The sequence below is a fragment of the Drosophila subobscura genome, chromosome E (genome assembly GCF_008121235.1).
Source record: "Drosophila subobscura isolate 14011-0131.10 chromosome E, UCBerk_Dsub_1.0, whole genome shotgun sequence".
NCBI classification, from domain to species: domain Eukaryota; kingdom Metazoa; phylum Arthropoda; class Insecta; order Diptera; family Drosophilidae; genus Drosophila; species Drosophila subobscura.
The window spans coordinates 7,878,236-7,896,257 of NC_048531.1; the positions used below are offsets into that span (position 1 = coordinate 7,878,236).

Genomic DNA, 18,022 nt, shown 5'->3' on the forward strand with positions numbered 1-18,022 from the left:
CTCTTTCTCGGTATATTTACGGTATATTTCTAAGGGTGAGGCGGTATGCGATCGACGGTCACACCTTTTCGTCCAAGACACCAAAGTGTGTGCGTGCGTGTTATTTTCAACGAGAATTAATTCAATAAATAAAACACATTTACCACAACCATACTATGACTTCGCATCCTGTTTTTATTGACCTCTCCTTGGACGAGCAGGTAAAGTTGGAGTTGCAGCTATGTGTGTGTCCCGTTCGTAGACAGTCTAACCCGAATTTGAGGTTATGTTGTCCCGAAAGGGTGCAAAACAAAACTACAAAAAATGAAACTATAATATTTCAATATATTCGCAATAGGTGCAAGAGCTGCGCAAGTATTTCAAGAAGTTGGGAGCCGAAATCTCATCGGAGAAGTCCAACAAAGGCGTGGAGGATGATTTGCACAAAATCATTGGCGTCTGCGATGTCTGCTTCAAAGACGGAGAGCCAGCCCAGATCGATGGCATCCTCAATAGCATTGTGTCCATAATGATAACGGTGAGTGAGAATCATCCATCAACCCAGATGTTTGGGTTTTAATTGCTTGCTTCTTGCAGATACCCCTGGACCGAGGGGAGAACATTGTTTTGGCCTACTGCGAAAAGATGACCAAGGCGCCGAACCAGCCGCTGGGCAAGGTGTGCCTGCAATCGCTGTGGCGTCTGTTCAACAATCTGGACACGGCCTCACCCTTGCGCTACCATGTCTACTACCATCTGGTGCAGGTGGCCAAGCAATGCGAACAAGTTTTGGAAGTCTTCACAGGCGTGGATCAGCTAAAGACCCAGTTTGCCAATTGCCCGCCATCTTCTGAACAAATGCAGAAGTTGTATCGTCTGCTGCATGATGTGACCAAGGATACGAACCTGGAGCTGTCGTCCAAGGTAATGATTGAGCTGCTGGGCACCTACACGGCTGACAATGCCTGTGTGGCACGCGAGGATGCCATGAAGTGCATTGTCACCGCCCTGGCCGATCCCAATACATTCCTGCTGGATCCGTTGCTGGCGCTGAAGCCTGTGCGCTTCCTGGAGGGCGATCTCATCCACGATTTGCTTTCCATCTTTGTCTCCGACAAATTGCCATCGTACGTTCAGTTCTATGAGGATCACAAGGAATTTGTCAACTCGCAGGGACTCAACCACGAACAGAACATGAAGAAGATGCGCCTGCTGACGTTCATGCAGCTGGCCGAAAGCAATCCGGAAATGACCTTCGAAACCCTGACCAAGGAGCTGCAAATCGCTGAGGATGAAGTCGAACCCTTTGTCATCCAGGTGCTCAAGACGAAGCTGGTGCGAGCCCGCTTGGATCAGGCCAACCGCAAGGTGCACATTTCATCGACCATGCATCGTACATTCGGTACACCACAATGGGAGCAGCTGCGGGACTTGCTGCAGGCCTGGAAGGAGAACCTCAGCTCAGTCCGCGAGGGTCTCACGAATGTTTCATCCGCGCAACTGGATCTGGCCCGCACACAAAAGCTGATACACTAGGCACCACCCCAACCATCCGTCAAATACCTAACGAAACATATTCGAAATGAGACACAAATTTCGTACCATTTGAATTACAATTGAATAAACTTCTAAGTAAATCGAATGTAAAAACAAAATCTCGTTAAATGCGTCCGGATTGGAATACTTTTCTAGCTTATAAACTACATAGAGAGTAGGTCGAGAGTAGTTGCTGAACTGTATTTAGCTGAGATTTATAGCTCCTCGTGCGCCTTGGACTGCTGGCGGTCCTTCTCCTTGGGGAAGGACCAAAAGTAGGATGGAAAACCGTGCGAATCCCTCTCACGTTTCACGAATGCGCTATACGATGAGATGCAGTTGCCAATGAAATGATTCGATTGCCCCAAAATGGCCAAGTCCAAGTAGGGATCATCTTCGGGCAGCCGGTGCACGCTGATGCCCATGCGACTGAGCGCCACGTTGAGCTCGCCAATCATGTGATTAGCATCCGAGGCCACAAACACGGACTTGATCTCATTGTTGGGCTGCGTCTGGCGCACGTTCTTGATTGTCCTCTTCAGCTGGCGCACTATGGACTCCTTGGTCTGCATGCAGAGCTCGGGATAGAGCGCGCCACGCTCGTTCTTGTAGCCTAGGCACTGGGGCGACGCGAACAGATGCTGGCTATCCTTGACATGCTCACAGGCCCTCACCCAGTCGATGCCATTGCGCAGGTGGATGCCCACGAAAGCGCCACGGGGCAGCACCTTGCGTATAAAGTCCCTGGCAGCGTCCCGATACTTGGCACTCCATTGCATGTGCTTCTGCAGCTCTCGGTTCTCCAGCTGGACGGGGAAGCTGGCTGGGGCGCCAGTAAAGGCCAACACTGGCCAGGACTCGGCTGGGTATTTGCTTTGCCACTTGGTTGCCATGGTGCTGTGGTGCACATCGAAATGCAGGGGGCCATAGAACTCCGACTTGACAAAGTCAATGTTGTAGGTGTCCCAGAAGGGGCCAAAGGGATTCCCATCCTTGGCATGGCAGTTGGGCTGGTCCGGATCGTTCTTCTCCTGCTGTAGGCTCTTGCGCTCCATGTAGCAGAAGGACACACGCTCCGATTCCGGCCAGACGTCGTCCGCCAGATGCCACATAAAGTCCGACATCAGTATGACCCGATGGTAGTCCTTGAGCGGCTCCACATCAAAGTACGTATTGAAGGGCACCTGGCGGGAACGCATCTCCCCCTTGCGGTACTCCACCCATGGCGGCAGAATGAGGGTGCGATTCAGACCCTTGGCAAAGGCCAATGAGCCCAGAAAATGATCAGCTTGGTTGCCAAAGCGCCCTGAGGGGGAGTACACAAAACTGTACGTGGAATATACAGATGCAACAGAGTCCAAATGTCAGAGACTTACCCATGCAGGGACAGTAGGTGAGATAGCCGTTGGGGTCTCGCTCCAAATTGGCCCATGCTGTGGCCCATGTCGCTGTGCAAATTAAATAAATAAAAGGCAACTTTAATTTAAGCCACTGCATTCTGCCGGCTTCGTCTTCATCCACTTCTGACCGGATGGCAGCGCTGCGTGCCAAGCGAACCGGATTCACACGATCTGGCAACCCTCGCCCGGCGAGTCAATTGTTGATTGTTTTGTTATTGTTGTTGAACATAGTTTTAGGTTTTTAAAATTCGTAGAAAATAGTTGAGAAAAGGAACATGTTGAGCCAGTAAGTGAGATGGCTTGGCCAAAACCATTACCAATCCCTCACTGTCTGCTCAGTTTCAGCAGGGAGCTGATCCTCAGACCCTGGTACTGGCAGACCTTGAGAACGAAGACAATCCGCCGCAACTTTAGCGATAGTGCCACAGAGTCACCGCCGTATCATTGGCAGAAGCCCGTCGGCCAGCATACGGGCATAACTGTCTACAACAATGGAATGCGCCGGAAAGTTCCCCTTGTGGTGCGTAACCCGAACATGGTCACCTGGTACACATGCGGGCCCACAGTGTACGATGCGGCGCATCTGGGCCATGCCAGCACCTATGTGAAGGTGGACATCATACAGCGCATCCTGCGGGACTACTTCAAGTTCAATCTGGTCACCGCCATGAACATCACAGACGTGGACGACAAGATCATCCGGAAGGCGCGCGAGTCCGGCTGCGATTGGCTGGGCATGGCGCGCAGCTATGAGGCAGAGTTCAGACAGGATATGCTGCGACTCAACGTGCAGCCGCCGGACATACGCACCCATGTGTCAAGCAACATGCCCGCGATCCTACAGTTCATTGAGGAACTCATCGGTAAATCGCAGGCCTACGTGACGGAGGACAATTCCGTGTACTTTGACGTGTCCACCTACCCGCACTACGGCAAGCTGCAGCGACTGGGCGGCATGAGCAGCGAGGAAAAGTGGAATCTGTTCAAGCAGAACAGCGCGGACTTTGCGCTGTGGAAGGCCAAGAAGGAGGCTGACGAGCCAAGTTGGGCGGCTCCTTGGGGCGGAGAGGGTCGCCCCGGCTGGCACATTGAGTGCAGTGCCATTGCCGGCTTGTTTTTCGGCAGCCAACTGGATTTCCATGCTGGCGGCCTAGACCTCAGGTTCCCCCACCACGAGAACGAGGAGGCGCAATGCTGCGTCCGCTACCAGACCGACCAGTGGGTCAACTATTGGATGCACACGGGCCAGCTGAACATAGCCGGGGACGAGAACAAAATGTCCAAGTCCCTGGGCAACGCCATATCCATTGCCGAGATGCTGCGCACGTACACCGCCGACGAGTTTCGAATGGCCTGCCTGTTGTCCAACTACCGCAACGCCATGCCCTACAGCGAGCAGTTGATGCTGACTGCCCGCCAGACGCTGCAGCGCTTCAAGAACTTCCAGGCAGATCTCAGCGCGTACACACAGTTCCTCAAGCCGATTCGGAAACTGGATGAGGGGGCACTCAAGGCGCAGATAGCACACATGGCGACCGAGTTCGACAACAGCCTGCGCGATGACTTCGATACGGCGCGTGGCATCAGCGTGCTGATCGATCAGATGACCAGCATCAGTCGCTGCATAAATGAGCAGCAGGCGGATGCAGTGGAGGAGCCGGCCTATTGCCTCGATCTCCTGACGGCAGCCGGCAACTTTATAAACCGAGCCATGCTCACCTTTGGCATTTCAAAACTGGCAGAAACCGAGCAGAGCCTTTCACTGAAGACACCTCTCCCTGCTGTGGGTGGTGGTGGCTTGGATCCCGCTCTTTTGATAGCGGACGTCCTGGCCATGCGCGCCAAACTGCGGCGAGAGGCGACATCCGGGCATCAGAAGAACATTCAACTCTTGACCGCATGCGATGAGCTGCGCAATCTGCTGGAACAGCATGGCATCCAGATACGCGACCACAAGCAGGGCAGCTCTTGGGTCTACGCCACTCCCGCTGCCATCGCCAGTGAGAGCAGCAGCAGCAGCAGCAGCAAATAGTGAAACTAAATGGCTGTGTCTATGTCATGGTTATTATTACATAAATTCAGATCTAAGACTCAGTTTGAATGGTCGCTCGGGTGGGATGCTGCCGTGCTCTGATTTGTACAGATCCTTGGTTATGAGATAGTCTCGGACTAGCTTGAAGAATGCTCCCATGCTGGTGAAAGCCACAAAGCTGATGGAGAGCACAAAATGCCACTCGATGGTGGCGGCGCTGAGAGAGGCGATCTCCACCAGCAATATGGCTGCCTGGAGTGTGGCAAGTGTCGAATAGATGACAGTGGGATTATGAAATAGTTTCTGTGGAGAGAGAGAAGTAAATATTTTGGTGGCCTATAAACCTCCCCCTTCCACTCACATAGAAGCGCACATGGCTGGCATTTCCGGGTGTGGCCACCGTCACCAGTCCCAGGCTGCGATAGAGTCCTCCATTGTGCTTCACCACAATGCCATGGCCATAGGCCGTAAACTTCGACCAGGTGAACGCACTGGCAGCCACAATTAGCTGCGAGGGCGCCGGGTCTCGGTCGATTCGCTGCCAGCAGCCCAAGTGCAAGGTGGCCCGGTGCAGGATGTCGCTGTACTTGGCGGGATAGAGGTACGCAGCGCACAAACTGAACGCACCCAGGCACACAATGATGCAGTGCTGTGCGGCCCGCATCACATTGTAGTTGATGCTCACGGCCAGGCAGCAGGGCACCAAGCCGCTGTAGTAGGCATTCAGCATGGAGGTGAATATTAGCTGCTTGAATCGCTTGTTAAAGTCCTGCCGCAGCGTCTCTATCTCCTCGCGAATGCGCACCGCATTGCTGGTGCAGCTGTGGACGGGCATGTCGTTTATGTAGACACCGGGCAGCTCGAAGCGAGTGCGCAGAAACGGCTCCAGCTGGAAGCCAAAGATGAGCAGATAGATGATCACCCTGTGTGGAGGAGACGTAGACATGTCACAAACAAACCCTCAATATTGATTTGAAGCTGGCTTACGGATAGGTCAGGAAGAGCAGCAATATGTAGCTGTGCTTCTGATACAGTTTCAGAGCACACAGGCCCAGGCCCAGCTGCACCAGGCCGCCAAATGTGTACTTGATCGCCGTGCGAATTATGTGCTGCGTCTTCTCGTTTGCCTTTACCTTGGCCAGCAGGACACAGTAGACCAGTCTTCGTGTATTCAGTATGAGTATAAGATATCGCAAATACGGATCGATTAGCTCTATGTTCTGCAAGTAAAACCAAACCAAATCTATCTTAATCTTCTGAAATCTTTTACTTTGGCACAGCAAACCCACCACCATGTGCCTTGTGTGGGCCTGGGTCAGCCACCAGTTCGTCCGATAGATGTTAATGAACTGCACAATGGCGGCACCGAGTGTGAAGGCGCACATTATCAGCTCGCTTAGCCACTCCGATGTGGTAGAGTGCTCCGGAAAGGGAACATGTTTTGGCATAGTGCTACCCGGCGTCTGGGACGGCGGCGTTTTTCCGCCCAGCATGTTCGCATAGGCATCCTGGGCTTCGCTGGAGCTGCTGCCGTCACTGCTGCGCTCTTCATAAGCCATTTTTAGTTAGCCAAATGTCTTTCCTAGGACTTGCAGCTACATTTAAACAATTTCAAGGTATTTAATGTTTTTGTGCGGGTGGAAAACAACAAAAATGTACTCGTAACAGTGCTGTTAAACGCAACGTGCGTGCCGTCAGCTGATGATGACATCTAGTACTGTAAGTGGTACGACAGAGAGACGCTTGGCAACACTCTTGGCCAGCCACAGTTATCTCAGCTGGATTTTGTTTTGTAACTTATTTTAATTTAAAGATTTAAACCATATTTCTCAAAAATTTAAATTTATTGTCAAAACCATAACAAATTCTAATTCTAGTGTTCGTTCGGCAAACAACTCTTTTTTGAGTACAAAATTCTCAGTAACTTTTTATAATATTCAACACAAAACTGAAGTACCTGGTCAATGCGGACTCATCTCTGCGACCAACCAATTTCGCTGTAGCGATTAAATATAAAAAAAAAAAAAAAAAAAAAGATTTAAACAAAAATACGCCTAGTCAAGCCCTAAAATGATGCGCTACGAGGGCAACGAAAAGTTGGCGGACGAAACAGCCTGTGCCGGAGTGCGTGCCGACTTGAAAATGTGCCTGCTGGAGAGCGATTGCTGTCGAGTAGACCGCAAGACGCCGCGCCAGTGCCTGATGGACAACAACGTTCCGCCCGAGTGCCAGGTGCTGCGCAACACCTTCTACGAATGCAAACGCTCCCTGGTAGGTGTCCCAGATGTCTGCTGTCTGAAAAATAATGCTAGAATTGAAATCTACTTGTATTTATTCCGCCATTTCAGCTGGACAACCGACAACGCTTTCGCGGACGCAAAGGCTATTGAGCATCAAACGGAATTTGATTTATTTTTAAGTGTTTAAAATACAAATAATTCTACAATGGAGATGGATGGAACACCAGTTGTATTAATTGCGACGCCGCCGCACGCGAGATATGCGCCAGGCATTGGGCTCCTCGTACTTGTTGTAGAGCGGCTCGAGGCGCTGGTTCTTCTTGAATTTGCTGAGCTTTGTGGGGTCGGAGAAGCGGAAGAAGGACGGCGCAAACTCCACCAGCCACTTGGGATCGATGGTGGTCACCTCGCGCATGTACTCCTTGGTGGTCTGCACCAGCTCGTGATAGATAACCCACTCCGGCTGGCGGTTGAAGAGCGCGCTCGAGGGATGAATGTAAACCACCTGCGAGTCGACCAGAGTGCGGTAGCCCTCCTGTGGATCCTTCTTGGCCGCATTGCGAAAGAAGCCCGAACAGACGGCCTTCTGGATGCGCACCGAGCTCTTGCCCGCCGACACAACGTCCAGCTTGTGCCTGTCCATGATGCCCAGCAGCTGCTTCCGCACATCCTGCGACCGCTTGAGTGTCCGAATCTGCACAAAGTTCTCGTAGCACCAGGCATTCGAGAACTTGTTGTTCTTCCAGCTGTTGTACACGGCCAGCAGTGTAAGATGATCGCCTGTGGGGAGAAAAGAGAGTTAAGCAAGGCATTCCATTGGAATTAGTTTATCTGTGACTTACCCTCGGCCTGGTTGAACTTTGCCTTCTTCTGATCAGCCAGCGCCTGCTTGTCCTTGGGCCTGTAGAACACATTCTGCACACTCAGCATCGAGACAATGGTGAGAATCTCATCGGAGCACTGCAGCGCCACCGACATGATGAGCATCTTGGAGAGATTCGGCTCCAGGGGGAACTCGGCCATGCGCCGACCCAGCCGCGTCAGCAATCCCTCATCATCGAGCGCGGACAGCGAATGCAATTGCTCGAGGGCCATGACCAGCGACTCCACGGGCGGGGCGTCCATGAAGTCAAAGTGCAGCAGATCATTGATGCCCATCGTCTTCAGCTGGAGCACTGTGGTGGCCAGATTCGTGCGCTGAATCTCCGGCACGGGCGTGGGCAACATCTCATCGCGGTAGGCGCGCTCCGTGTACAGGCGGTAGGTCTTGCCTGGACCCGTGCGTCCGGCACGGCCCGCCCGCTGCTTGGCCGCTGCCTGCGAAATGGGCGTGACCACCAGGGAGTCCATGCCCGTCTTGGAGTTGTACACTTTCTGCTTGACAAAGCCGGGATCCACCACATAGAAGATGCCGTCAATGGTCAGCGAAGTCTCGGCAATGTTGGTGGCTATCACCACCTTGCGGCTGCCGGCGGGTGCCGGATCGAAGATGCGTGTCTGCATCTCGGAGGGAAGTGCCGAGTAGACGGGGAGTATTATCAGTTCGGGCACATCGGGTCCGAGGCTCTTCATGCGCTCGTACAGGATCTCGCAGGCCGTGTCGATCTCCTCCTGGCCGGTGAGGAAGAGCAGAATGTCGCCTGGGGGCTCGCGCAGATGGATCTGCATCACGGTGATCAGCGAGGCGTCCAGGTAGTCCGTTTCCGGCTCCTTCGTGTACAGCACCTCGACGGGGAACGTGCGTCCGGGTATCGTGAAGATGGGAGCCTTGAAGAAATACTGCGAGAACTTCACAGCGTCCAGGGTGGCGGAGGTCACGATCAGCTTCAGTTCGGGCCGCTTCTGCACGGCAGTCTTCAGCAGGCCAAAGAGCACATCCGTGTGGATGGTGCGCTCGTGGGCCTCGTCCAACATGATCACCGAGTATCCACTGAGATCCGCCTCCATGAGGCACTCGCGCAGCAGCATGCCGTCCGTCATGTACTTGATGATCGTCTCCGGGCTGGTGCAGTCCTCGAAACGGATGGTGTAGCCCACCTCCTGGCCCAGCCGACAGCCGTACTCTTCGGCCACGCGCTTGGCCACCGACATGGCGGCCACACGACGCGGCTGCGTGCAGCCGATCTTGCCGCGCGCCGTGAATCCGCACTCGCCCAGATACTGGGTTATCTGCGTGGTCTTGCCGGAGCCCGTCTCGCCGATGACGATCAGGATTTGGTTGTCGGTGACGGCCTTGATCAGATCATCGCGCAGCTTGTAGATGGGCAGCGACTGGCGCTGCTCGACCAGGGTGAGGTCTGTCTTCTTGCCGAAGGACGACTTCTTGCCGCCAATCACGTGCTTCTTCCACTCGGGCACCTCCGCGGGAGCGGCGCCCATGCCGCGCATATTGGCCGCCAGATTGCGGGAGCTGTCCTCCTCGGGCAGCGGGTCAATCCAGTTCTTGTTGAGGTTCGTGGGCAGAGCCTCCATCTCCTGTTCGCGCTGCAGCATTTTCAGTTCGCGCCGCTCCTTGGACAGGGCCGACTGCATCATGGCAGCCTGGGCCAGCGAGCCGTCGGGATTCTTTACGATTCTCACGGGCGAGAGGTCGTGCAGCGCCCGGCCATGCCCCGAGAGGAATGGCGGCTCCTCCTCGACTATCTCAATCTCGATGTCCGCTTCGTCGTCCTCGTCCTTGGGCAGCAGACCCGTCTCCTCGTCAAAGTCCGGCATCTCACTCCTGTCCAGAACGCCAGAGCTAATCATCTGCTTGATCTCCCACCGCTCGGGACTGGAGATCCTGGTGACGCGCTTCCTCGACTCGCTCTCGTCCCCGTCCAGGCTGTTGCCCTGCAGATTCAGCATCGAGGTGCTGCTGCTGAAGGGACCATCCGGATTGCGGTCCCTCAGCGAGCCATCGTCCTCTGGGGTGTGCGAGAGGGGGTTCAGATCGCGTCCCGACTCCTGGTCGACCTCCTTCATGGACAGCGACACCTTCTGGCCCGTCAGAGACATCACCTTGACCCTCACCGTCTGATTGCGGGCGACCACTTCGGTGACGTCGGTGACTCGGCCCTCGGCTCGCAGCTGCGAGATGTGCACCAGCCCCTCCCAGCGCTTGCGCAGCCCAAATAGCTGGACGAAGCACCCGAAGGGCACAATGTTGGCCACCTTGCCGGAGTAGATCTTGCCAGCCTCCGGATCGTCGGCCATTACTGTGTTGGGAGGTGGCATTTTGTCATGGCGACGATCGCCACGATCTCCACGGTCACCAGAGCGCGACCGACTCCGTTGTCGACGCTCGTGGCGGTCCCGAGAGCTGGATCTGCGGCGACCACGATCTCGATCTTCGCGGGATCTGCTTCGGCGGCGTTCCCGATCGCGATGCTCACGTGATCTGCTGCGTCTGCGGCGTTCCTTGTCGCGAGATCTACTCCTGCGTCGCTCCCTGTGCCGGTCCTCGCGCGATTTGCTCCTGCGGCGCTCCCTGTTCCGCTCCCTATCCTCCCGTGATCTGCTCCGCTTTCGTGTGTCTCTGTCCTTGTCGCGACTTCTGCTGCGATCCCTTCGCTTGTGGGGTCGTTCTCTGCTCTCCTTCAGCTCCTTCTTGTCCTCGGTCTTGCCCTCGCCTGGGGCCAGCGCCTCCAGCTCCATCATGGCCGCGTCCACGTCACTAAGGTCTGTCTTCTTGCCCACAGCATGCTTCTCCTTGGTCTTTTCTTCCTCGTGCTCGTCCTGGCCCTCGCTCTGGCTGTACTTGTCGTTGGGCAAGGCCAGGCCGGGAAACATTTTCATCAGCTGCGATTTCTTGTCATCTTTGCTGCCGCTGCCCGAGCCCAACTTCTCTTCGCTTCCGCCTCTCGGCCGACTCGGGCGCATGAGGTTAATGATGCGCTGCAGGTTCTGGACGAGGGAGTCTGGAAATTCGGCCCCATTCTCGAGCAGTGCCTTGCGGAAGGCGTCGTACGATCGATGCTTGTTCTCCAAATCGATGATGAACTCGGCCAGGTCCTTGTCATTGATGCCCAAGTGATTATCGAGCTCTGTGCAGATTTTCGAGACCAGCGACAGGTACTCCAGTTGCTGCAGTTCCTCCATCTCGGCAGAGCATTTACTTTTATTTCGATTTTTTGTTAAATTTTCCACTGCAAATGCAATTACAAACAAAATGAAATGCACGCCGCCCGATCAGCTGTTTCTGAGCGGCAGTGTTGACTAACTGAGTCGGCTTTGTGTGTATGGTGGCAGCCCCATTTGAATATCAGTACGATTATTTGACTTGACGCTCGCCGTTTTGATGTTTCTCCGTGTTGTTTTACAAAGTTCATCAATTAATTATTGCTTCGTTCAGTTGTGCCAAACGTAATGGCTTCGTTCTTCGACTGCTTCAACAATTTCGTGCAAAAGGGCGGCAATGTGGAGGAGAATGTTGCTTCGGACGACACCAAGGTAGAGGGACAGCAGCCGCGACAGTCAAGAATGGAAACGACAGCTCCCCTATCTCCTACGCCCAGCAATGGTGTAAGTATATCCTCGCATAGTTTTCCCTTTCTAAGTGTACCTGTGCTGGCATGAGTTTGCTCACATTATTCGCAAATATTTGGAAATCTGCGACTTGCCTCGCATCTAGCAGCAGCCTGGTGCTGCCAGACCAAGCCAACGCAAGAGTTTTTCACAGTACGCAGGTCTGGCAACTCTTGCCGTGGGCACGCCATATTTTACCAAACGAATTGCGAAAATCACGTTGAAGTTGTTGAAAAAACGTCGTAGTTTCCCTGAACGAAAACTGCAAAGTTGAATTGCATGTGTGGGTAGTTGCATGTGGGCTGGCCAAGAATCGCGAGCAGAAGTTCAATAATTTCCAATCGCCGCGAGTGGTACAGCCAAGTGGAAGAAGAAGCAGCAGCTCGACTTCAGGCAGCGCAGCGAGTAAAACAAAATCCGAAACGTAAAGACAGAGACAGACAACAAAATGATGAAACAAACAGTAAACAAAAGCGGCAGCAATAAGCCGAAAGTGCAGTTCCCGCCGGCCACATCTTCGATTATAACATACAGTCCCAGTAAATTCCTGGCCAGAGTTGGTTCTTCGGAAAACACAGGCACACAACACACCCAAACACACGCACACACACACACAACGGCAACAACAACATCAGCAACATCAGCAGCGGCGGCAGCATCGCTCACGGGCACAGCGAAAACAAACAAATCGTCGGTGGTCGGTACACCCTCGTATTATGTGGTCAAAGCGGGCTCCTTGGGCAGCGCCGCCTCGATTTCAGGCGCACTCAAAATGAGTTCGCCGCCCAAGGCTCCCACGGGATCAGCCAGTGCCATAAGATCCCCCGCACAATCTATACACATCAGCCCCGGATCGGTGATAGTGACAACGGCTCCCTCAACGCCCACAGAGAGTGTAATTTATTACTGAGTATAGAGGCCACCTCCATCCGCAAACCTACCACCTGAATGTTCCATCCCATGTTCATCCGAAGAGAAAGAGACACCATTCACCATGTTTCATTTCTCATCCGATTAAAGCAACTTAATTTCAAATAGTTTTCGTTCTTGCTACACCCTGCACCCAGCTAGTCCAACTAATCCCATTTTCGGCCTCGCCTCTCTCCCTGTAGTCCAGCACCATTTCGGCTCCCAGTGAATCGTCGTTTGGCGAGAAAATGGAACACAGTTATATACGCGATGCGCCACGTTCCGAGGTATCCAATGGCCTGGCACCTACACGCCACATCCTGGTTAACCATCCGCCGCAGTGCACCAACTGCCACACATATCCGCAGCAGGAACAGGAGCCGGAGCAGACACATGCCCCACCCTACGATGAGATATCCGCCAAGGAATCGATGAACGAGTGCGCCAGAATCTCCAAGTATGTGAAGAACATTAATTCCGATGAGCAGGACTGGGTGGCACGCATAAATCAGTGAGTATAAAGCTGCACATCCACGATGGTCGTTTGTTAACACTCTTTTGCTCGCCGTAGATCTACCTGGAGCCCGATACAAAAGACACTGTTCGACCGGGTTAGCAGCATACTCGATCTGGATCAGTTGGCGCGTCTGGCGAACGATAAGCGTCAGCACGAGGCTGTGCATCGTCGTGTGAGCGTGGACAAGTCCGCTTCCCGGATGCGTCGGGCCTTGGGCAGCGTCGCCTGGGATCAGCGCATCACTCAGTGGCTGCATACACTGCTGATGCAGTCCCTGCCGCCCTCGTACATGGCCTCCTATCTGGACATGATGCAAACACTGAAAACCAAGCTGCCGACTCTGATGGACAAGCTGCTGTTTAGTCGGCCACTCAGCAATAACCAGGAGCTGCTCGCTCCCGTCATGAAGAAGCGTTGGGAGCCAATTATTCTGCCCAAGAATCGTCAGCTGCCGCACAATGCCATCATGGTGGTGCTGTCCAATATGCCCGCCAGCAGCCATGTGCCAGAGCGCATGAGCAAATGGTATCGCTCCCTGGCCACAATCTGTCAGGTTGTCCAAATCACATTGCCCAACACGAGTAAGTGCCACCGCCTCATGTGATAAAACAGAATATCTTAAGCATTTTGTATGACCCCGCAGACGATAGGATTGCCAATCAAAATCTGGATCAGGTGGCCGAAGTCATTGTATGCCTCACGCGTGTCCGCATCAACGAGCTGCGTGCCGAGAATCCAACACGTGGCATCATCCTGGTCGGCTTCAATGCCGGCGCATCACTGGCCCTACAGGTGGCCCTCTCTGAGAGCCTGGCCTGTGTCGTCTGCATGGGCTTTGCCTACAACACATTGCGCGGTCCTCGTGGCGCACCCGATGACCGCATTCTGGACATCAAGGCGCCCATTCTGTTTGTGATTGGGCAGAACTCGGCACGCAGCAGCCAGGAGGAAATGGAATCGCTGCGCGAGCGTATGCAATCGGAAACTTCGCTGGTGGTCGTCGGCAGTGCGGACGATGCCCTGCGTGTGCCCAAGAGCAAGCGACGCATCGAGGGCGTCACCCAATCCATGGTGGATGCCATGGTGGTGGTAAGTCAAAAGTCCGCCGAAGCCTGGAAATGTTCTCTTATCTGTGGCTATTCCGTTTACAGGACGAAATCTATGAGTTTGTGAACAAAACACTGATGGATCCTCCGGGTCCGCGTGTACCCACGGCCCTGCCCAGCCAAGGCATACAGCGCGGCCAATACAAGGTGCAGGGCCTGGCATACGACAAGGGAGGAGCAGGAAACCAGCAGAATCGCAAGCGTAAGGTTGATGGTGGGCTGGACGAGAGCGGAATGCCGAATGCCAAGAGCAAGTTTGTGCCACACAGTGAGTATCGTCTCGATTATTCCGATCATTATCCCACTACTAATACCTACCCGCATGTACAACTAAAATCCAAATCAAATCCAATCCAAATCAAATCATAAATGCCCCAAAAACCTGCAAATCAAAATCTTCAATCTCTGTCCAAAAAGGCCGCAGGCCGAAGGCAACGCGTCTTGTTGATCCATTTGCTCCCAAGCGAAAGGGTAAACTCATTCCAAGTGCAAACGCCATTCAGTTTATTTGAGCCACAGCCCCATTTCACCGACTAACAGTTTTACCCCCTCCAGTTGGAAGACCTCGCACACGCCCACTGCCACAGCCGAATACAGCCACTCCAGCTGGCTCTGGCTCTGGTTCTGGCATCCCGCACAATGGTGTAATCGACGCAGAGACACTAAATCAATCCATTGAATTCATACTAGATGACAGTCTGGACAGCGATGATGCTGCAACGGCAACTGGATCTGGGTCCCTAGCAGGAGTAGCTGCTGGATTGCTGATACCCAAGGTGACCGCATCCGGGGCTGGTGGAGCCATCAAGTCGCTTCCGACGACGGTTAACTTGGCCGCTGGCACCAAAATCAAGATGATACCCTCCAATCAGTTTGTCCAACTCAAATCCCTGACGCCTCAAAACAAACTGATCAATTACACGATGAACAAGCCCACCACAGCGGCCACCATTGGCAGCATTGTGAAGACTCTGCCCAGCTCCACCGCGGGCGGACAACAGTACTTCACCCTCAAGACGCCGACGGGGCAGACAACGAAATTTGTGGCCACCGCGTCGCCAGTTGGCGCTGCAGCAGCAGCAGCAGCAGGAGGAGCGGCGACACCGCAACAAAAGTATACGGTGTTCAAGAATGCCAGCGGCATGACCATGCTGCAGTTGAACAAGAATCAGTCAGGCAATGTGGATCTATCGAGCATCATCGATATGCCGATTGTGTTTGCCGACAATGAGGGCAACATACCCGAAGGGCAGAAGGATCCAAAGATAGGTGAGGATGGTTCGGGAGGGGTGTACGCTCTTTACATTGTTTCTTATCTAAACTTTATAATCCACAGTGCCAGCCACACCCGGTCGCACCTCCAACAGCAAAAGTCCGATCATAATCAGTCAGAAGATCATCAAGGAAAGCGCCAAGCCAAACAGCTCTCCGCTCGTCACTAAAGTGGGCAACAACATTGTCCTCAACAAGGGTATCCAGCAGCTGTTCACCAACACACAAGGTGGCACGACCACCACGATTGGTGGCCACAACAAGGTGGTCATTCTCAATCGGAATCAGATGAAGCCGATGGGCAATATGGTAACCCCAGGACAGCGCCTGCCCATACGTATTGTCAGCAGCACTCCGAAGGGTGCCTCTGTCAGCAGCAGCAGCCCTGGCAGTTCGCTCGTGCTAGATCCCGCCACAGGATCCCTAAAGCCCATGAATGTGCAGACGATAAAGTCGTCGTCAACAGCGTCGACCCTACCCTCGGGCACACTCCGTCATACGGGCAACATTAGCGTGGGCAACAAGACGTACCCACAGTTTCAGGTGATCAACAGTGGCAGCCCGGGAACGCAGCAAAAGTCCACAACAGTGGCGGGAGACGGCAAGATGCCCATGGGGAATGTGAGCATCAAGTCTGGCACAGGCATCAAGCAGGTCCCCGTGCTGATGCTGGCAAATCGTACGTCTGCTGGGTCGTCTCCAGCATCCACCACTCCTGGCGGCGCTGCCGTACGCCGTGTCGTCAACATTTCCTCTATGGCCAAGCTGAGTCCTAGCCAGGCCACCTCAGACTCGAAGGTTGTCAAGCTACAACCGACGAGCCTGTCAATTTCAAAGCAGAGTCAGAAGTAAAATTTAACCAGCCAGAATACGCGTACTTTGTGCGTACATCGAATCGTACAATTTTGTATATAATTGTGTACGATTCCCAATTAGTTTTAATGAGTTCTAATTTTTAATTCACCTTTGCAGCCGCCATGTAGATTGTTGCTTGATAAAATGTTATTTAACTGTAATAAAAAAACCACAAGTCCAAGATACTAATGATACATTTTTCATTTATAAGCAATCAATAGAGATTTCATTTGCTCCCAAATGAAGCGAATGCTGCAAATGAGAATGCTCCATAATTCCACAAATCATAGATTCTGATATAGAATTTTGGAGTATTCATTAATAAAATAAAAACTTACCGCTTATCAAACCAATTCTGGGAATATCTTAACGGAGGCAAGTGTCATCATTTCATATAAGTTGCACATTTGCAGAGGTCTGCGAATTCCTTAGCTTGGTTTTTGGTTTCTTTATTCATGGTCCGACCTTATGTACCTGTCCCTAGATAACAGAGAGAGAAAGAGATAACAGGAAGCTATAGCGGCGTGAGAAAATTATTATCCAATCACCAAAAATTCCATGGAATTTGAAAAACGTTTTTCCGTCCTCAAAGTGCAGTGCGTTCAGATAAAATAAAATAAAAACCAATGCCAAAGGCAAGCGGCCAAGACTGACGTTATGTAAGTACGTGTGTTCACACGACTTCAGCCAGAGACTGTCCAACTGTAGCATTTTTTGCTTAGAAATGCAATTCGTGGACACTTTTTGTGGTTGAAGCTAAAATTTCATTGAAGTCCCAGGGATTATATGTACATACATATGAATATGTATACATATGTACATATATGTGAGTTTTCTTGGTATTTTCATGCTCGACTCCGTAGACAACCTTAACCCTTTCTGTCAGTTAGGGGTCAGCAGTTAAATTAACTTAAATTATTCTTAAAGTATTTATTAATGCATGTATGTACATGGATAAGAAAAATATTTTAAGCGAGGCACACGAGTTTAGAATATATTTCCGCCATCCACATTATTATGGATGGATTCCAATCAATCTTTCCATTTCATTCATTTGGATTGCTGGGCTGTAAAGGGTTAATCTCCTTTTTGGCCACTAGGCAAATTTTCGATCGAGGCAAAAGGAAACAAAGAGCAGAGGAGAGCAAGGAGGGCACTGCAACTGGAACTGGGGAGTAATTTTAATATTTTTTGTAATCTGTTTTTTCATTTGCATTGTCACTCGTGTTTGGCATATATTTAATTACATTTTATGTACAGGAGTATATGTACATATGAACATATGTATACATTTGAATATATCTTTTTATGGAGTCAAGGGTAATGGCGACTTGGTCGAGTTTTGTGCACTCAGTACCGCGCCGTAGTTGATCAGCAACGGATCATTCGTGAATATAAGCCAAAAGCATAAATCAATGTAAGCCGTAGGACTCCAAACTTTAAACTGAGAAACTGAAATCAAAATATATCCAAATTATTTAAAGAAGAATCCATGCAAGTTTGGACCAAAAGTGAATTTAAATAAAAATTCAATACAAACCCCAAAATCAAACCCATTTGCCCGATGGGAATTTTACCCTGTTGGCTACTTTCTGGGACATTTTCCCAGCTTGTCTGCTTACGCAATTGGAATATTATGTGGAGAGCCCAGGCAATTGCCAGAGTCCGAT

The 18,022-nt window shown here is 52.1% G+C and overlaps 7 protein-coding genes across 16 annotated transcripts; 4 read left to right on the forward strand and 3 right to left on the reverse strand.

Moving 5' to 3' along the window:
* Positions 1-41: 41 nt before the first annotated feature.
* LOC117891350 (eukaryotic translation initiation factor 3 subunit M) lies at positions 42-1,546 on the forward strand. The gene is made up of 3 exons (XM_034796781.1): positions 42-200; positions 338-517; positions 577-1,546. The coding sequence occupies exons 1-3, from the start codon at positions 156-158 to the stop codon at positions 1,513-1,515; spliced, it is 1,164 nt and encodes a 387-aa protein (XP_034652672.1). The 5' UTR covers positions 42-155; the 3' UTR covers positions 1,516-1,546.
* A 37-nt stretch (positions 1,547-1,583) lies between these two features.
* LOC117891349 (GDP-fucose protein O-fucosyltransferase 1) lies at positions 1,584-3,052 on the reverse strand. Its single transcript, XM_034796779.1, has 2 exons — positions 2,892-3,052; positions 1,584-2,821 (listed from the first exon to the last, which is right to left on the reverse strand). Exons 1-2 carry the CDS (start codon positions 3,010-3,012, stop codon positions 1,731-1,733), a joined length of 1,212 nt encoding a protein of 403 aa, XP_034652670.1. The 5' UTR covers positions 3,013-3,052; the 3' UTR covers positions 1,584-1,730.
* Positions 3,053-3,086: 34 nt separating this feature from the next.
* LOC117891347 (cysteine--tRNA ligase, mitochondrial) lies at positions 3,087-5,003 on the forward strand. Its single transcript, XM_034796777.1, has 2 exons — positions 3,087-3,201; positions 3,255-5,003. Exons 1-2 carry the CDS (start codon positions 3,191-3,193, stop codon positions 4,945-4,947), a joined length of 1,704 nt encoding a protein of 567 aa, XP_034652668.1. The 5' UTR covers positions 3,087-3,190; the 3' UTR covers positions 4,948-5,003.
* On the reverse strand, positions 4,962-6,607 carry LOC117891348 (transmembrane protein 39A). The gene is made up of 4 exons (XM_034796778.1): positions 6,237-6,607; positions 5,935-6,167; positions 5,309-5,870; positions 4,962-5,250 (listed from the first exon to the last, which is right to left on the reverse strand). Exons 1-4 carry the CDS (start codon positions 6,504-6,506, stop codon positions 4,984-4,986), a joined length of 1,332 nt encoding a protein of 443 aa, XP_034652669.1. The 5' UTR covers positions 6,507-6,607; the 3' UTR covers positions 4,962-4,983.
* Positions 6,608-6,671: 64 nt separating this feature from the next.
* On the forward strand, positions 6,672-7,397 carry LOC117891354 (cytochrome c oxidase assembly factor 5). Of its 2 annotated transcripts, XM_034796787.1 has the most exons (3): positions 6,672-6,768; positions 6,992-7,218; positions 7,296-7,397. In XM_034796787.1, the coding sequence occupies exons 2-3, from the start codon at positions 7,018-7,020 to the stop codon at positions 7,335-7,337; spliced, it is 243 nt and encodes an 80-aa protein (XP_034652678.1). In that variant the 5' UTR covers positions 6,672-6,768; positions 6,992-7,017; the 3' UTR covers positions 7,338-7,397. The 2 variants fall into 2 exon arrangements, with proteins under 2 accessions (XP_034652678.1, XP_034652677.1); XM_034796786.1 differs by lacking the exon at positions 6,672-6,768 and having other exon boundaries at positions 6,964-7,218.
* LOC117891343 (ATP-dependent RNA helicase DHX8) lies at positions 7,334-11,365 on the reverse strand. The gene is made up of 2 exons (XM_034796765.1): positions 8,030-11,365; positions 7,334-7,967 (listed from the first exon to the last, which is right to left on the reverse strand). The coding sequence occupies exons 1-2, from the start codon at positions 11,265-11,267 to the stop codon at positions 7,420-7,422; spliced, it is 3,786 nt and encodes a 1,261-aa protein (XP_034652656.1). The 5' UTR covers positions 11,268-11,365; the 3' UTR covers positions 7,334-7,419.
* A 61-nt stretch (positions 11,366-11,426) lies between these two features.
* Positions 11,427-16,502, forward strand: LOC117891344. Of its 9 annotated transcripts, none has more exons than XM_034796772.1 (8): positions 11,427-11,690; positions 12,806-13,113; positions 13,174-13,700; positions 13,763-14,208; positions 14,271-14,493; positions 14,643-14,696; positions 14,766-15,494; positions 15,562-16,502. In XM_034796772.1, exons 1-8 carry the CDS (start codon positions 11,535-11,537, stop codon positions 16,347-16,349), a joined length of 3,231 nt encoding a protein of 1,076 aa, XP_034652663.1. In that variant the 5' UTR covers positions 11,427-11,534; the 3' UTR covers positions 16,350-16,502. The 9 variants fall into 9 exon arrangements, with proteins under 9 accessions (XP_034652663.1, XP_034652664.1, XP_034652665.1 ...); XM_034796773.1 differs by having other exon boundaries at positions 14,781-15,494; XM_034796767.1 differs by lacking the exon at positions 11,427-11,690 and adding an exon at positions 11,866-12,588.
* The last annotated feature ends 1,520 nt before the right edge of the window (positions 16,503-18,022 follow it).

What these genes read in the sequence shown, in the direction of transcription:
- LOC117891350 (XM_034796781.1), top strand. Translation starts at nt 156, where the DNA reads ATGACTTCGCATCCTGTTTTTATTGACCTCTCCTTGGACGAGCAG. An exon ending in ACCTCTCCTTGGACGAGCAG is followed by an intron (nt 201 to 337) that starts GTAAAGTTGGAG and finishes TATTCGCAATAG; the next exon opens with GTGCAAGAGCTGCGCAAGTA. An exon ending in TTGTGTCCATAATGATAACG is followed by an intron (nt 518 to 576) that starts GTGAGTGAGAAT and finishes TGCTTCTTGCAG; the next exon opens with ATACCCCTGGACCGAGGGGA.
- LOC117891349 (XM_034796779.1), bottom strand. Translation starts at nt 3,012, where the DNA reads ATGCAGTGGCTTAAATTAAAGTTGCCTTTTATTTATTTAATTTGCACA. An exon ending in CACCTACTGTCCCTGCATGG is followed by an intron (nt 2,822 to 2,891) that starts GTAAGTCTCTGA and finishes ACTCCCCCTCAG; the next exon opens with GGCGCTTTGGCAACCAAGCT.
- LOC117891348 (XM_034796778.1), bottom strand. Translation starts at nt 6,506, where the DNA reads ATGGCTTATGAAGAGCGCAGCAGTGACGGCAGCAGCTCCAGCGAAGCC. An exon ending in CTGCTCTTCCTGACCTATCC is followed by an intron (nt 5,871 to 5,934) that starts GTAAGCCAGCTT and finishes TCCTCCACACAG; the next exon opens with GGTGATCATCTATCTGCTCA. An exon ending in CCAGCCATGTGCGCTTCTAT is followed by an intron (nt 5,251 to 5,308) that starts GTGAGTGGAAGG and finishes CTCTCTCCACAG; the next exon opens with AAACTATTTCATAATCCCAC.
- LOC117891354 (XM_034796787.1), top strand. Translation starts at nt 7,018, where the DNA reads ATGATGCGCTACGAGGGCAACGAAAAGTTGGCGGACGAAACAGCCTGT. An exon ending in ACGAATGCAAACGCTCCCTG is followed by an intron (nt 7,219 to 7,295) that starts GTAGGTGTCCCA and finishes CCGCCATTTCAG; the next exon opens with CTGGACAACCGACAACGCTT.
- LOC117891343 (XM_034796765.1), bottom strand. Translation starts at nt 11,267, where the DNA reads ATGGAGGAACTGCAGCAACTGGAGTACCTGTCGCTGGTCTCGAAAATC. An exon ending in AAAGTTCAACCAGGCCGAGG is followed by an intron (nt 7,968 to 8,029) that starts GTAAGTCACAGA and finishes TTCTCCCCACAG; the next exon opens with GCGATCATCTTACACTGCTG.
- LOC117891344 (XM_034796767.1), top strand. Translation starts at nt 12,142, where the DNA reads ATGATGAAACAAACAGTAAACAAAAGCGGCAGCAATAAGCCGAAAGTG. An exon ending in CCTCAACGCCCACAGAGAGT is followed by an intron (nt 12,589 to 12,805) that starts GTAATTTATTAC and finishes CTCTCCCTGTAG; the next exon opens with TCCAGCACCATTTCGGCTCC. An exon ending in TGGGTGGCACGCATAAATCA is followed by an intron (nt 13,114 to 13,173) that starts GTGAGTATAAAG and finishes TGCTCGCCGTAG; the next exon opens with ATCTACCTGGAGCCCGATAC.